General features: G+C 38.8%; 1 protein-coding gene across 48 annotated transcripts in view; it reads right to left on the reverse strand.

The window, feature by feature from the left end:
- clasp2 (cytoplasmic linker associated protein 2) overlaps nt 1-15,153 on the reverse strand; it is a 61,078-nt gene that overhangs the window by 20,988 nt on the left and 24,937 nt on the right. For 18 of the 48 annotated variants that reach the window (XM_067425154.1, XM_067425162.1, XM_067425158.1 and 15 more), the window contains 18 exons: nt 14,376-14,522; nt 12,397-12,473; nt 12,143-12,235; nt 9,963-10,108; nt 9,565-9,700; nt 9,413-9,483; nt 8,257-8,316; nt 8,099-8,176; nt 7,849-8,016; nt 7,722-7,759; nt 6,851-7,015; nt 5,248-5,268; nt 4,549-4,653; nt 3,629-3,655; nt 3,056-3,082; nt 1,100-1,267; nt 849-890; nt 6-113 (listed from right to left, as the gene is read on the reverse strand). In XM_067425154.1, coding sequence (XP_067281255.1) covers nt 6-113; nt 849-890; nt 1,100-1,267; nt 3,056-3,082; nt 3,629-3,655; nt 4,549-4,653; nt 5,248-5,268; nt 6,851-7,015; nt 7,722-7,759; nt 7,849-8,016; nt 8,099-8,176; nt 8,257-8,316; nt 9,413-9,483; nt 9,565-9,700; nt 9,963-10,108; nt 12,143-12,235; nt 12,397-12,473; nt 14,376-14,522 — 1,677 coding nt within the window. The remainder of the gene's footprint in view (nt 1-5; nt 114-848; nt 891-1,099; nt 1,268-3,055; nt 3,083-3,628; nt 3,656-4,548; nt 4,654-5,247; nt 5,269-6,850; nt 7,016-7,721; nt 7,760-7,848; nt 8,017-8,098; nt 8,177-8,256; nt 8,317-9,412; nt 9,484-9,564; nt 9,701-9,962; nt 10,109-12,142; nt 12,236-12,396; nt 12,474-14,375; nt 14,523-15,153) is intronic. The other 30 variants (XM_067425178.1, XM_067425186.1, XM_067425179.1 and 27 more) reach the window with 10 other exon arrangements.

Below are 15,153 nucleotides of genomic sequence, written 5' to 3' on the forward strand. Positions count from 1 at the left end.
CTCACCGAGCGGCGTGAAGGAGCGCACAGGGCTGGTGTCTCTGCTGCTCTCTCGACTGGCCTCACGACTGCAGCCCTGACTCACGCTAGGCCGTGGTATACGACTACCCCTCGCTGACCCACCCCCAAGAAAACACCAAGAAAAGAGCAGAGAAAAAAGATAAAGAAGAACAGAGACATTGGAGGGTATAACAGACAGACAACATAGGAGAAATATAGAAGGAATAGCAGTAACAATTACTGGAGTAATTGAATTAATGGAGTATTGTAAGCATTGAAATGACAATGGAGGTTGAACTTTTTGAGGAAAAAAAAAGAGGGCCCAATACAGAGCCATGAGGAACCTCACATAAAATAAGCAGGAAGACAGCATTTATAAAGTCAATATTTGAACTAATGTCTAAAGTCCATGCACAAATTCCACATTAAAGGAATAGAAAAGTAATTAGCAGACATTCACTGACAGGAAGAACAATTAAAAGGTTAGGAATTAAAGGGTGAATGTTATTATATGGGAGGTGGCAAGTCTGGATGTTTGTTTTTATATCCGGTCTCTTAGCCAAACGTTCATCTGCATTCATGAGATGGACTTTATTCAGTTCATTCATTTATTTAGCAAAGATTAGCACCAAGCTGTGGGGTTTAACATCACAGCAGACAAGGTAAGACCCAGCAGGTTAATGAGACGGCACGTCCTGCTTTCCCAAAGCAGTGTGTTACACTCAACACAGCACAACTTCCAGCATGAAACACCATTAGGAAGACAGCCCCAGCTTAGACAGGCAGATGGATTATCATTATGGGATGGCTGGCGGAAACCAAGGCACAAAAAAAAAAAAAAAGTCATACCTCCTTTTGATCCATTGTAGATGTGGGTGATGTTTGAAGGCGCTTTGATTGAAAGAAAATATTTCAGTTTTGGTAAGAACACGGACACCCGTTTATGTTAAGACCTACAGAAGTCTTGGGGCCAATAGCAACACTTTATGATCTTATATGCCAACAGATTCAACGGACACGCACCGATAAAGATTTTATTCATCCAAGAGAAAACATAGCTGAGGAGATTCTGACGGTCACAGACAGTAACCAGAGCTTACCAACAGACAGGCGGGTGGGGCTGGAGTCTCGACTGCAGCCTTGACTGCGCGGGATCCTGCTGCGGCGGTGGGAGCCCGGAGCCGCACTCACACGCTGAGCTCCCGTACTGAGCGTGCTCAGAGCCGTACTGGTCAAAACCCGGCCCGGGGAACCCGATCGAGAACCCGCTGTAAATATACAGAAAATGAAGAGACAAGATCTGTGAGACTGACAGACCACTAAAAATGTACCACATCCTACCAATAACTGTTTATTATATGCATACACAAACTGCTTTATCAACCCTCTACAATGAGAGTAAATCTTCACTCTGGGCAAATAAATAATATCTATCATCATTAGCCATTGGCTAATAAATGCTTAGATTTTAGTGGAGTTCTTTTGGATTATTAAGTGTTTAAGAAGAAGCAGAAGATATGTGGGTTTCCCCCAGTAGAGGGTGGGACTAATGTGCAAACGGCAATCTCATTGGCTGGTGCTCAACTATTACCGTCACTTTTTTGATTTCAGCAAATTAGTTCAAGCGAACACAGACAACGTGATTATTATTCATGAACCCAGCAGCTCATCAATATTATTTAGTAGTATTATCTTCTTAATAATTACTATTATCATTTTTTACAGAAACACAGAATGAGCAACAATATCTTAAGCACCACCACCAGTCCTAAATTGAGTTAAAATATCAAATATGCATTTATACATGCGTGTGCGAGTGTGTATTTATTTGGGCAGTCAAATAATTAATCTCAATATAATATGGATCTCAATATTGATGTATATAAATATAAAAAATTTATTAAATTTAGACATGCATGTGTGTGTATTTTTATACCCATAATACAGTACACAATACACACATATATTATGTAAACAAACTTTTATTTAGGATGTGGTTAATCCGGATTAATCAATTTGAGAGGACTAATATAAATAAAATAGTATCAGTCTGGCAAGGAAACAAAAAATGTACTAGCCAATGGCGATTCTATTGCCAAGGTGTGTGTAGAGGGTTGTTTATACATAATAAACAGCACAAATTACAGTACTGTTTACCAAAGCCAAATTCAAACGTCACCAACAACTAATCCTAATAGCTATGATATTTTGTTTATCCAGACAGCAATAATTCACACTACAGTAACAATCACAGATACAGATGACAGTTTGACATAGAAGTGCTTGTGCTGTGATTGTGTCAACAACACCAAAAGGGAAGAATGAGGTTTACCTAGTGAACAAGTGAAAATGTTTCTATGACTACAAAGACTACACAACCACAAATGAACATGCTCACGCTGAACTTTGACACACCAATTACCAAATCTTTAAGTTTGCTCACACAGTGACACTTAAAGCAGGGATGGGCGATATGACCAAATTCTTACATCACGCTAATGGCATAAATAAGACAATAGTTATTTTTGCTGGAAATTCAAGCAAATATATTTTGTCATTTAGTGACTTAAAAATTCTCTCATAATAACTGCATCACAAACCAAAAAGGTAAGATGATTCATGACAGATGAAAGAACCAATGCTGAAACAGCTTCACATTACATAAAACTTGAGTTTAAACAAAGCCTAATACACTTTGAAGTTTTCTGCTATTTTGTGGATGTTTTCCCCAAAGACATAGAGGATTCTGTGTAGCAGATTCACAGCAAAAGCAGAATCTGTATCAAGGAACGTCTTATACTGTCATACCGCCCAGCCTTATATAAAGTTCAAGTTATTCACACGTTTGAAGAGAGAGAAAGAGAAAAAACACCATCCAAAGTGAGCCAAGCGACACACCCTTCATGCAGTGAAGAGAGTGGGGGCTGATGGCAAAACCCATGTTTTTCCGTAAATCAGGACAAGGGAAGATGTAAGACTAGAGGGTGGAGTCCCACAGGATGGGAGTGACTGGACTAAGTGAATAAATGACAGGTGAAATATGTTGAAAATCTTACCACCAACAGGGGTAGCAGACTGTGATCCTGAGCCAATGAGGGGGGAGGATTAGGAAGCGGGGACGGGTCCAAGAGACCCATTGGGTGGGAGGAGGAACAGCATATTAAACGTATACAAATGCATTATGGGGCAAAAACATGCTGTCAATGTGTTGTTTTGACACACACATCGTACAAATGAATAAAACCATCAGCCTGCAAATGAAAACATCAGTATGAGACGCGCACATAGATTCAAAAAGCCCTGCGACTGACGTTACTCCACCACAACACCATGAAGGCACACAAAAGATGAAAAACATCATGGTTGTGTTGGCCACTGCTTTATTTCCATCAACACTCTTAAGATATGTTTAAGCAGCCTAGACTGCCCAACATACACTGCTAAACCAATGTGTCTGAGAGTTTGTGTTTCTACACGCCTGCAGGCAGAAATGGACTGATACCGTTACACTCAAGTGAAGACCACACAGCATGCAGGCCACGTCAAAACATACAAACGCACGCTCGCTCACGCACGCTCACACGTTTGCATGAACTAAACACACTCGCCCACATGTCAGACGAGGGTACCTGGCGTGCAATCAGAATCGTCCGAACCTAGAGGCACAGAAACAGTTGGAGGAGCTGTGGGTTACATCCTTAGAGCAGGATGACTCCTGATAATCTCTCACATACACACCGGCATGCAGATGACAATGTGTGTTACAGCACGTGGTATGAGGGAAGACTGTTTACGGTCATGTTTACCACATACTTGTTGTGTGTAAAATAAGCACAGGGTCATTTAAAAAAAAAAAAACAATACTTTTATTCAGCAGAGATGCATTAAACTGATCAAAAGCACCAGTACATATTTGTATAACGTTACAAAAGATTTTCCAATAAACTTTAAGCAGCACAACTTTTTTCATCGTTGTTAATGATAAATAATAATTCTTGAAGACCCGAGTATGAATTACAATACATTTCTATGTAAATATATTTTAAAACTGGTAACATTTTCTTTATTTTTGATCAGATAAATGCAGCCTTGATGAGCAATATAATTTAAAATGATATATTTTCGTAGTATGCCTTAAATATTAAAAAGCATGTATAAATACCCAACGTGTCTATATATATTTTATTGAAATAGTCAAAGTGTAAGTATCTAAAATAAAAACCAGCTATACCCTTTCCTCCTTAAATTGTAACTTCAAAAAATGAAATATTTAAAACGTGCTGCATAATAGGAATGAATAAGTATAATGTGTATGGATCATTTCTGGGAGTTTGAAATCAGTACATTCCTCTATTGGAAAATATTTTTCACTTACTGACAACTAAATTTACATGAGAGTCGTGTGATATTGATACAGTTTGTTTATGGTGAGGTGTGTGAGCAAAATAACAACATAAGATGTATGAGTAAATGCATATCATACTCATCTAGAATATTTGTGCTTGTTCACTGCAGGCAAAGAATGTGAATGAACATTGTAGGCACTTACGTTGTGATTGAGATGCCATCTTCGATCTGGTGCGCCCTCTCGAGTCGACTTGACTGCTGCCCATACTAGATGCCGTCGATAAAGCCTGTTTAGTCCGTAGTCGCCCTGGAAAGCAACAAACATGCTTTAAGTCATCAGATCAATCATAACACGCTATCTAAGTCAGAGATTTCCAGAGTGTCTCGCTGGCCCTCCACAACCACCCACTGGCCAGTCCTGTGATTGAGGGAACATATTAATGATTACGTTAAAGGAAAGATGATGGGATAGAATGGACAGAATAAGAGGAGCATGTCAGATCAGGAAAGGAGATTTTTAATGAAGCAATTCAACTTGGCACAACCACAAGCTGAAAGGCAGATGAGATATATATTCTTGCAATACCACACGCCACCAGCAGACCGCAGCAGCACTACATCACACACAATGAGCTTCACCCACTAAGTGTGAGAGGATCTGGTTCCCTATCATTACCTACAAAGCATTGAAATAACAACAAAAAGCAAACAACTTTTCTCCTAGCATAATTCATTTCAGACACATATATAAATCACCAAAATCCTGATCAATGATTCAAAAGACAAACAGTAGGAAAGCATGAGCCACATGAGAAGGAAGGAGAGCCAATAGGAAGGGGGAGGGGGCAAGTAAGAAAAGAGGAAGATGAAGACGGGATGAGCAAACGGCAGATGATCTTACCATCTTTATCAGAGGCATCATCTTAAGCCAAAGAAGAGAGAGAGGAGCACAGCAAACGAGTTAGAACAAAAAACACACACTCTCAACAGAATCACATGTCAACGACCGCATAGACACACACATGTAACCGTGAAGAATTAAAGAATTAATTCACTGATGGCAAAATAGGCTTTCATTAAAACTGGGCTGCCTATGCAGTAGAAAAGTTAAAAAAAAGTAAAATCTGTGATACCTGAAAAAATCTTCAACACCCATAATAACATGCACTGGGCATGTTGCTGTCCAAGGCCACTCCCAGTCTGCTTCTATTTGATAGGCTTGACCAGTCAAATTGAGTATACATGAGGTCAGAAACCGGAAGTCTAATTCGCCGCTGGTTCCTTTAAGATTTTCCTATGGGGTTTTCCGATTTGTGTATAAAATAAAGCCAGTGGTAAACATGACTTTGGCCTTTTGTTCTACAATTTAAATTACACACAGACATATCAAAAATGCTCATTTTGAAACAGTTATGTTTATTTTTGAAAATGTAAGTTTTTAATAAGTAACTAGTAAAGCAAAGTAAAGAACACATGTTGTTAACCCTAATCATTGTTAACAACATGCTCTTTAAGTCAATGAGCCCATTGTTTCTGCCTTGAATTATTACATTGCTTATTAATACATTGTTAGCAAACTGTGAGATTTGCATGTACTTTCTGAAATGCATAACTTGGACAGTCTTCTTTGATAACAAATCTATCTAAATTGTAATGTAGACACAATCATTTTCTGTAAAGCTGCTTTAAAATCATCTGTATTGTGAACAGATGTGACTTGAATTGAACTAGATAAGACAGCTTAGGTGTGAGTGTGTGCAGTGTACAATGTTCAACCAAGTTGTTTACCACAGGCTATATTTTACTTATAAATTGAAAAACCTTATATAAAACCCCATAGGAAAATCTCAAAAGAACCAGCGTCGAATCAGGCTTCGGCTTCTGACGTCACACCTGAACCCCTCTATGCCGCCTTGCATTAGTAGGAAATACTTCTTAGCAAACTTTGACATAATGAACTCGACTTATATATTTTTCCAGGGTGCTAGAATTCAAAGAGTGAAGGATCCAGCAAGTTGTAGAAGTGGCAAAAGGCTGCAAAGAATCATAAACATGAAGGGAACACTGTGATGGAAAATCTATTTGTAGTCAACATTTCAAACTGAATGACTACGAACACAGCGTTTTAGGCCAAACGCAGGGGAAAACTGGAGGAAACTGCCATTCCATCAGTTCTGCCTGAAGCAAAAACGGCGACACATAGAAGTAAGAAAGCCGTTCTATTTTTACCATAATGCTGTTTAAAGAGAAGACAAAAGTAGCGTCCGTGAGCGAAGACACAAAAATGCAGAAGTAAAATCTGTAGTTTCACGAAAGCCCTGGAACTAATAAACGACTCATTTACATATTTGTAACTATCCAAAGAGCTTTGAAAATTGTTGAAGTTACACTTCTAGGTTTCAGTTTCTATTGCGTGTGTTGAGAAGAGCAGAGAGCCTGCATATCTGCACATTCACATGCGGGACCTCTTGAGTTGACAAAACTGTGCAATATGCGAATCCTACCAAGAGATGCGTATGATCCGGGGGTCAGGCCTGCCGTGACTCGGCCGGCCCCTCCAGCCTGTCCGCTGTGTCTGGCTTTAGCACCGGCGGCTGCGTTAACATCCACATCACTGCGAGAACGCTGCAAAGATCCTGGAGAGCCTGATGATTTTGAACCCGCAGGCACTAAAGTAACAAACAAACGAATACAATGTGTAAGCTACATACATAAACATCTTTATAATGAAGCATGGAAGGTCTTTTTTTGTAATGGAAGATTTTTTTTTTTTTTTATATATTATTCAAATGTTTCTTTTTAATGTATTATTAAATTATACATTTTCATAATGCCCTTTTTTCATTTAAACTTTAGTTTACATTTTAGTCATTTTATTATGTTTTAATTATTTCTAATTAGCTTTAATTAATTTTTCTTTAAGTAATTTTAGAAACTTAATTTTTTAATTAATAAGTTTAACATTTTGTTTAAGATTAGAGCTAAAATTTACCATGTAATATTAATTTATTATTTCAGCTTTATTTCAATTAACATAAATTATTTCAATAGTTTTATTATTAATAACAACCCTGCTAAGAAAATGTGACATGGGTACTTTGAAAGTTAACATCCTGCAGTCTCCAGCCAAAATGCATACATCATTTTGATAACTATGCATTGAAGTGTTTAGAAAATATGGAATTTTTTGTACTTTTAAAAGCATTTTGTGTGATCTAGTAAAGGTAAAATGGTGTTTGGCCTATTTGTCACACCCTAAAAATATTCCTAAGGCATTTATACACAAAATAATGAGTTTTAATAGTGTATGAACACAACAGGTGTCAATTACAAATACACATATTCCAACACATGTACACACACTGAGGATCTCACCTCTGCCTGGAGCAGCTGACCACTTTGACAGCGGCCGACTGAAAAAGAAAAGTGGAAAAAATTGAGCTCTTATTCAATTTCATTGTTTACTGGAGAATTCGGATGCAGGCGAGTGAGATATTCTTACTTAAGGCTTTCTTGCGAGCTGGAGGACGAGCGATCCGACTGTGGGAGGGACGCCACGCTGCCCGAGCTCTTTAGATGCGGCTGAAGTGTCTTCTGATAGGACGGTTCTAAAGCGTTATACAGAGACTCCGCCTCCCCGGGGAAATGAGCCCGCAACCCACAGTATGCCCTTGAGAGAGAGCGCAACATAAGAAACAAAACACAACAGGAAACAGCAACACACATAAATGAAATGTGAGGACGGCACTCACTTCCTGGCCTCCACACGAGCCTCTGAGTCTGCATCTCTGATTCCCTTTTTAATACTCTCCACCAACACCGCCGCATGCCTGAGACACAGAAGAAAAAGAGAAAGAGGGGTTATGTAGTGCAGTGATGGCCTTTCAACACCAGTAGGCACTCTAGTTACCTCTCCAGAGAGTGAGTCTGCCATTCCTGCAGCAGAAGATCCAAGAACTCATAACAGCGCCTGACAGATAGAGGGAGGAAGAAAGAATTCAGAAATGAACTCACACAGGTCTGTAAACTTGGTAAGTGCAGGAGTAGCAATGAATTAAGTAAAAGTAAAGTTGTGAGTGGAGTATATGAAATTGTTGACAACGAGTCTTTAAAGGCTCTTTAGCCTCTTTCATTAGCTCATTCATGACGCTGTTGATGTTGAGAGGTGCAAGATAAAAAATAAAGCATTTTAATTTGAATGATTTTAGCGTGATTTATCGTGGGCATGGGTCGGGTAACGGGCCAAATATTAACGGGTCTGGGCGGGTGGGGATTTAATTTTGATATTTTCAAAATCGAATAGTTTTGAATCGAAAATCTTTTTGAATCGAAAATGAATCGAATCGTGGCCTCAATAATCGGAATCGAATTGAATCGTGAGATGGTAAAAGATTCCCACCCCTAGTAAATAGGTGTCTCACTGGTCTACTTGTGAACCGATCAACCAAAATGCATCATAATACCAGATGTAAACAGTGCCTTAAAGACTAAGCTAGCGCACTACATTCCTGACTCGCAAGTATAAACATGTTAAGACAGCTATTTTTAATAGGGTGTCTGGATTAATCCTTATTGGGAAAAGAGTTCCACAATAAATTATCAGATCTTTCAAAATGGCCATATAAATTCATTGAGCCGAAAATTGGTTTAGATATTTGTTTGCCATCACCCTCAAGAGATTTACGCTGTATGGGGACATATTTGTTTGGTTAACACTTGTTTGGTCCAACCTTGATCATTCACACTTAAAATAATTATCAATAGACAGACCAGCTTGTAGTTGGAAACACCTAGAATATAATATTCAGTTCTTTATTTTTAAAAGTGTCCTTGTTAAGGTGTAATTCTGTATTTAAGTACTGAGTAATATTAATTAATTACATGCACTTACTATAGAGCTGAGTTTAGGGGTAGTTGCATGTATTTATGCATAATTTATAGTTATTACAATAACTACATGTAACGTGTAAAAAGGACACTGTAAAATAGAGTGTTACCTAATATTCTTGCTGTATATTCTTTGCAGTGCTCCACTATAGTGTGTAAAAGCTGTTTTAAAATCTCACCTCCGGACTGCCACAGACTTTGATGTGCAGTTACTAGCGATGAGAGGAATTAGTCGAGGGACATGAGTGTGCTGAAAAAAACAAAAACAGTCAAAACATGCAGACACAGTGCAGTAAGACCGAATGAACTCCTGCACGCCACTGCTCCTCACCCGTATGATAATGCGTATGGCTGCTGTGCCAGATGTGGCCATCACTCTGGCACAGTTAGGGATGAGATTGAAGAGCACTGGAACGATGGCCTCCGCTCCATGATCAAACTTATTCCCTAATAGTGTGGAAAGATGCCTGCACAAAAAGAACACAATAAATTAGTGCTCTTTGCAATGAGCATAAAACAATACACAAGAATACACACATTTTTACAAATAAATAATTTAAAATTGCTGTATGCAAGAATACACAAATCAAAATCCAGTAGATTGCAAATTGGAATCACTTTTCTCTAAAAACTTGTAGCCCTTAAATAAGCAGTTGATGGAAAACAGATGCTTTCGGGTGCCAGAGATCTGAGCTAACATTGTTCAAGATGTTATTTAGACACACTTACGCCACAGTGATGCAAGCCTCCCGCACCACCTGAGAACGCAGGTCTTTTGCAGATAACTTAAATGCGCCATCCAATAGGCGCAGGTGCTGGTAGAAACAATCATAGTCTGTTGCCCCGGCAACCAGCAGAGATCGGATTTTCTTCAACTGTGACGGGAGAGGAAAACAAGACCACATCAAAGAGCGTTTTCCAGAAGTGAATGGAAATGCATAGACAAAACTACATAAAAGCCAGGAAACTCCTTATGTTTCCATTAATAAATGTTGAATAGAGATTTATAAAGTGTAAACAAACCCTGTGTATGGTCACAAAGAAAACTCTAGGTCTATTGCATCCATATGTCATCACCTCTTAAATGTGGACAGATTTTCGTGGGAACCACATTTCACCAAATAATTACTCAGCAAACAAGTTCAGCCACTTGTAAACACAATATGGACACAATGGTGACGTGCTTAAAGTCCATCCAATGTATTTTGTGAATGTATTTTATAGATCATATTGTGAACGATTCATCCACCCGTGCATTTTTTTTTTTTTTACTTTGGCCATTTAATCAAAATGTCATAACTTCTAGTAAAACGACTTCTCTGTGGTGATGTATGCAGGACTTCTCCAACCATTTAGTCTGCCTAAACTCCACCCCTCCACTATTGATTGCAAGTATATCAAGTTATGATATATCAGTATATTTTTTAAAAACTATCTAGAGTGAGACAATATCGTTTATTTCATTGCACACTAGACTGATATTATAAGTGCATCTAAAAAAAAAAAATTGCGGCAGTGAGCTGCTGCGGCACAGTGCATAAACCATGCTTTATAATAAGGGCTTCAAGATGCTCTGACAGACACTTGTTCAGTTTAATATGTTTGATATTTGGTGTTTTTCTCAGAGCATAACTAACATTTCACAGGTATATTCTCCATCTGTAAATGTTAGAAGGTCATGCAAATATTTCCATTTTGCTGTAAGGAGTGGACGAGCTTTATGCAAGCAAGTCTCCGCCAACTTCAGAGACTTTAGTGAACGAGCGCAGCCTTGAGCCAAACAGACACAATAGAATAGGAGTGCAATTATTCTGCTTAAAATACACGTCACTCCAGAGAACACATCTCCACTGCTCTAGAGTCCAATGGCGGCGTGCTTTACTCCACTGCATCTGACGCTTTGCATTGCACTTGGTGATGTAAGGCTTGGATGAGCTGCTTGGCCATGGAAAGCCATTTCATGAAGCTCTCTACGCACTGTTCTTGAGCTAATCTGAAGTTTGGAGGTCTGTAGTTACTGGCTCTGCAGAAAGTTTGCGACTGCACACCGTGCACCTCAGCATGCGCTGACCCCGCTCTGTGTATTTATGTGGCTTATCACTTTGTGGCCGAGTTGATGTAGTTCCAATTGCTTCCACTGTTATAATACCACTAACAGTTGAGCCTGGAATATTTAGAAGTGAAGACATTTCTCAAATGGACTCATTGCACAGGTGGCAACCAATCATGGTACCCCGCTAGAGTTCACTGAGCTCCTGAGAGCGACCCATTCTTTCACAAATGTTTGTAGAAGCGTCTGCATGTCTAGTGCTTGATTTATACACCTGTGGCCATGACGTGATTGGAACACCTCAGTTCAATTATTTGGAGGGGTATCCCAATACTTTTGGCAATATATCTGCAAAACATGAATTTCTCGTGCAAATAGGCCTTTTGAGTACAATGCCCACATCTCAAAATCCAATTAAGAAATAGTTTATAACAAGCCCAAGTCCTAAATTTTTTTCTTTGCATAATCTGCATAATCAAAAATCTGTTGCTACTTCCGTATCCAATGGTGAGCAGAAAGTTCTTGAGTTGGTCAGTTATTATTATGTTTTAAATATAAAAAAATTAAAAACAGTTGACTCCAGCACAATCAGTAAACTAATGAAAGCTGTTTTATCATACACGGAGAAGATCCCTTCATGGGGGCCACCATGTCAAAAATGACTTCCTTTATCCCATTGACCACCACACCATATAACTGAACATGTTAGTTCTCTTGATCAATTAATTATGGCTGACTGTAAAGTGAATTTTTTAAGCAGTGGCATTGGTAACTGAAAACATGGTTTGTCAACGATGTCAATTAGCATAACTTAGACAAAAATGCCAGCACATATTTAAATCCCGTATGCTGAACTCACCGCGCTTGTTCTATGGTCCCAGTCGTGTTTATCGTCAGATAGAATCTCACGGATCTTATTCAGATTATCCTCCAGGTCTCGTGTGGAGTAGATCTATGCAAGGAAAGAGACAAGTTTTAGATCAAACACTTCCAAGCCTTTGATCAAGCATCATAATGTGAACGTCATGAAGGCCTCAGGTGGATTTGTAGGTAGGTTCTGAGGGAATTCAGTGACACTTCTCTCACTTACACGCAAATGTGTGTGTGTCTCACCTGAACCGTGGGGACGTCTGTGAAAGCTTTGATAAAATCCTCCTCATCCACAGCTCCTGCCGCTTCCTTAGAGACTCCTGACACACACATGAATGACATCCATTAAAGCACAAACTCAAGACAACTAAGAAGTTTATGAAGGGGCAGATGCATCGGTCTAACACTGTTTAAGACATTTTTAATCTCAAACACACAGACAGGACACAACTGACAGTACCAGACACCACCATAGAAACGGAGCACAATGAGGTGTTACTATGGCAACCGTTGTATTGCTAGGGAAAAGGGAGGTGTTCTTTGTGTACTAAGCATGTGATGTATTATGTTTGTGATAGAAATAGGCAGAGGAGGAACTTGTAAACCACAGTATATTTTAACATGATTTTTTTAACTGCATACCATATTCAGTGAAATAACCCTTTGCAACCTATTATAGGAGGGAGGAAACTCATCCAACACATTAACAGCTCTCAATCCTAATGGACTTCCTGTCTTTCATGATGTCCGCCTGTAATTGAACGATCAATCATTAGGGGGTGTGGCCTGTGAGAACTCCCATCAGAGAGTCAGATCAACACATCACTATCAGTGAGCTGTCAGTCAGCCTTCAGGAAACCCCATTTTAGGGGTGGACCTTTTTTAAATCCCAAAGCTCGATAATGAGCCTCAGCAGAAACATCAATCCACTGTGAACTGCAATACAAGTGTTTGTAAAAAGGTATTTGTGCAAATTTCCAGTTAAGTAAAAGCATCAGTGCAAGTGGCTACAAAAATTACATGAATGAATGTGTGCTACTTGCATTAGAGCTGCACGATTCTCGATCAATTGAGTCACAATTTTGTGTTCACTATTCCCGAAAAGATTCTCAAAGGACAACTAACTAAAAAAAACAATGCAATTCACTGGAGGTTCTGACAAAATGATAACTGCTGCAGACTATTTATAATGTTTAAATCTAAAACGCATTTATATGAGCGATTCAATTGAGTCACTCATAAAGACTTCACTTGTTTCATTACTGGACGAATCAGCATTATTGAACGAATCTCTTGAATGAATGATTCAACAACACACTGTAGAACAGTCAGTCACTTGTTGCCACCCATTGATTAATTGATGAGATTGCGTGGGATTTTGAATTGAGAGAGCAATGTCTTTAATCGTGCAACTCTTACTTTCATTAAAATAATAAACAAACTAAATGCTCATTACTTTGTCTACTTTCCATTTTTGTAACCTTTCCTTGAATGATATTCAAACTTGTAGAACTGGGTGGTAAGAGATATAGTATAGTAATAAAAGAATAAGAGCAGGATGTATCCAAAACAAATCAAGTTATTAATTATGCAAAGCTAAATAAATGTAAGGCTCCCAAGCAATATTGCAACTTGCTGTAGAATTCAACTGATGAACCGGTACAAGCGTTTGTTTTACAACAGCTTTGAATGTGGTTCATCAAACCAGAATTTAGGAGAGGAATGATCTAATTTTTAAAAGTCCTTTGTCCTAACTGTTACATAATGTGAAGTTGCTTTCGCACTGATGCCAGAAATATTTTAGTTTGTGTCCATCAAGCTCCAAATAAAAAGAGAAAACCAAAGGAAATAGACAGTCACTTGAAGGTCTAAAAATAGGATTTACCACAATCTTATAATACTTTCCTGACAGCACAGACTAATTGAGTCAGTCATCAGTGGTTAGTTTGTTTAGTTAGTTTACTACTTCATTAATCCCAAAAGAGGTAATTACAGTAGGGATTCTAAACCACACAACAAACTAATTTCAGACAGAAATCATATTATAAAGCCAGTTACATATTACGCATTACAACATGCTTCAAAAGGTTCACTCATAATGACCTAGAAGTGCACTATTTAGACTTTTTAAAGTGCATAGCACATTCATTTTATCATTAAGGCTAAAGACTAAATTGTACTGGACCCCAAGATATATGAATGCAATCTCTCATGTGTCTCACCTGTCTTGGCAGCTCCAGTGGCACTGGGTCGTCTGGAACTGCTGGCAGAGTCTGCAGGTTTCTTGGGTACTTTGGGTACTTTGAACGCAGCCTGAGCCGATGACGGCCTGCTTCCATCCACAGAGTCATCATCGTCAAAACTACGATCTGAGAGAAACATCAAGAAGATGAATCAATTGGTTGTCAAAGTCAAGACATGCAGGCAGTACACCAATAGACCAGCTAATTTTAAATAGACTTACTGCACAATGACAAGCAAAAATGACTTAATTCTGTGCCAACTTGCTTAGTCTCATATTCTTGTTCCAATGCAGTTGGTTCAATAAAAAGCTAATTTGTCAAAATAATCAACAAACTAATCAATTTCCTCCGAAACCCAATAGGTTTTTGGATTATATCATCAAGTATGGCAAGTAGAAGGTCTGATTTCCTCGCCACCACAATATCATCTTAAGTAATCAATGAGCAGACCAGCCCATAACCAGGAACTATTAGGGGCCTATCAATTACTGAACAGCAAAACACAGGAAGTATAGGTGCCGTTAATCACTCACAAACAAAGAGAAATGCCTTCAAAACTCAAAGAGTCCACAAACCCACCCACACACAAGAACAGATTGGGCGCTTTCAGTTAGAACACAAACAGCGTTTCGTTTCATCTACCAGCTGTTAAAAACACCCCAAATCTCCACGGCACCTGGGCCACATCCAATTTCTGCACGGATTCGGACGTCAACGTTCATTTGAGACACCGGCAACATTTCAAAAAGGTAAATCT

Source organism: Pseudorasbora parva, chromosome 19 (assembly GCF_024679245.1).
Source record: "Pseudorasbora parva isolate DD20220531a chromosome 19, ASM2467924v1, whole genome shotgun sequence".
Taxonomy (NCBI): domain Eukaryota; kingdom Metazoa; phylum Chordata; class Actinopteri; order Cypriniformes; family Gobionidae; genus Pseudorasbora; species Pseudorasbora parva.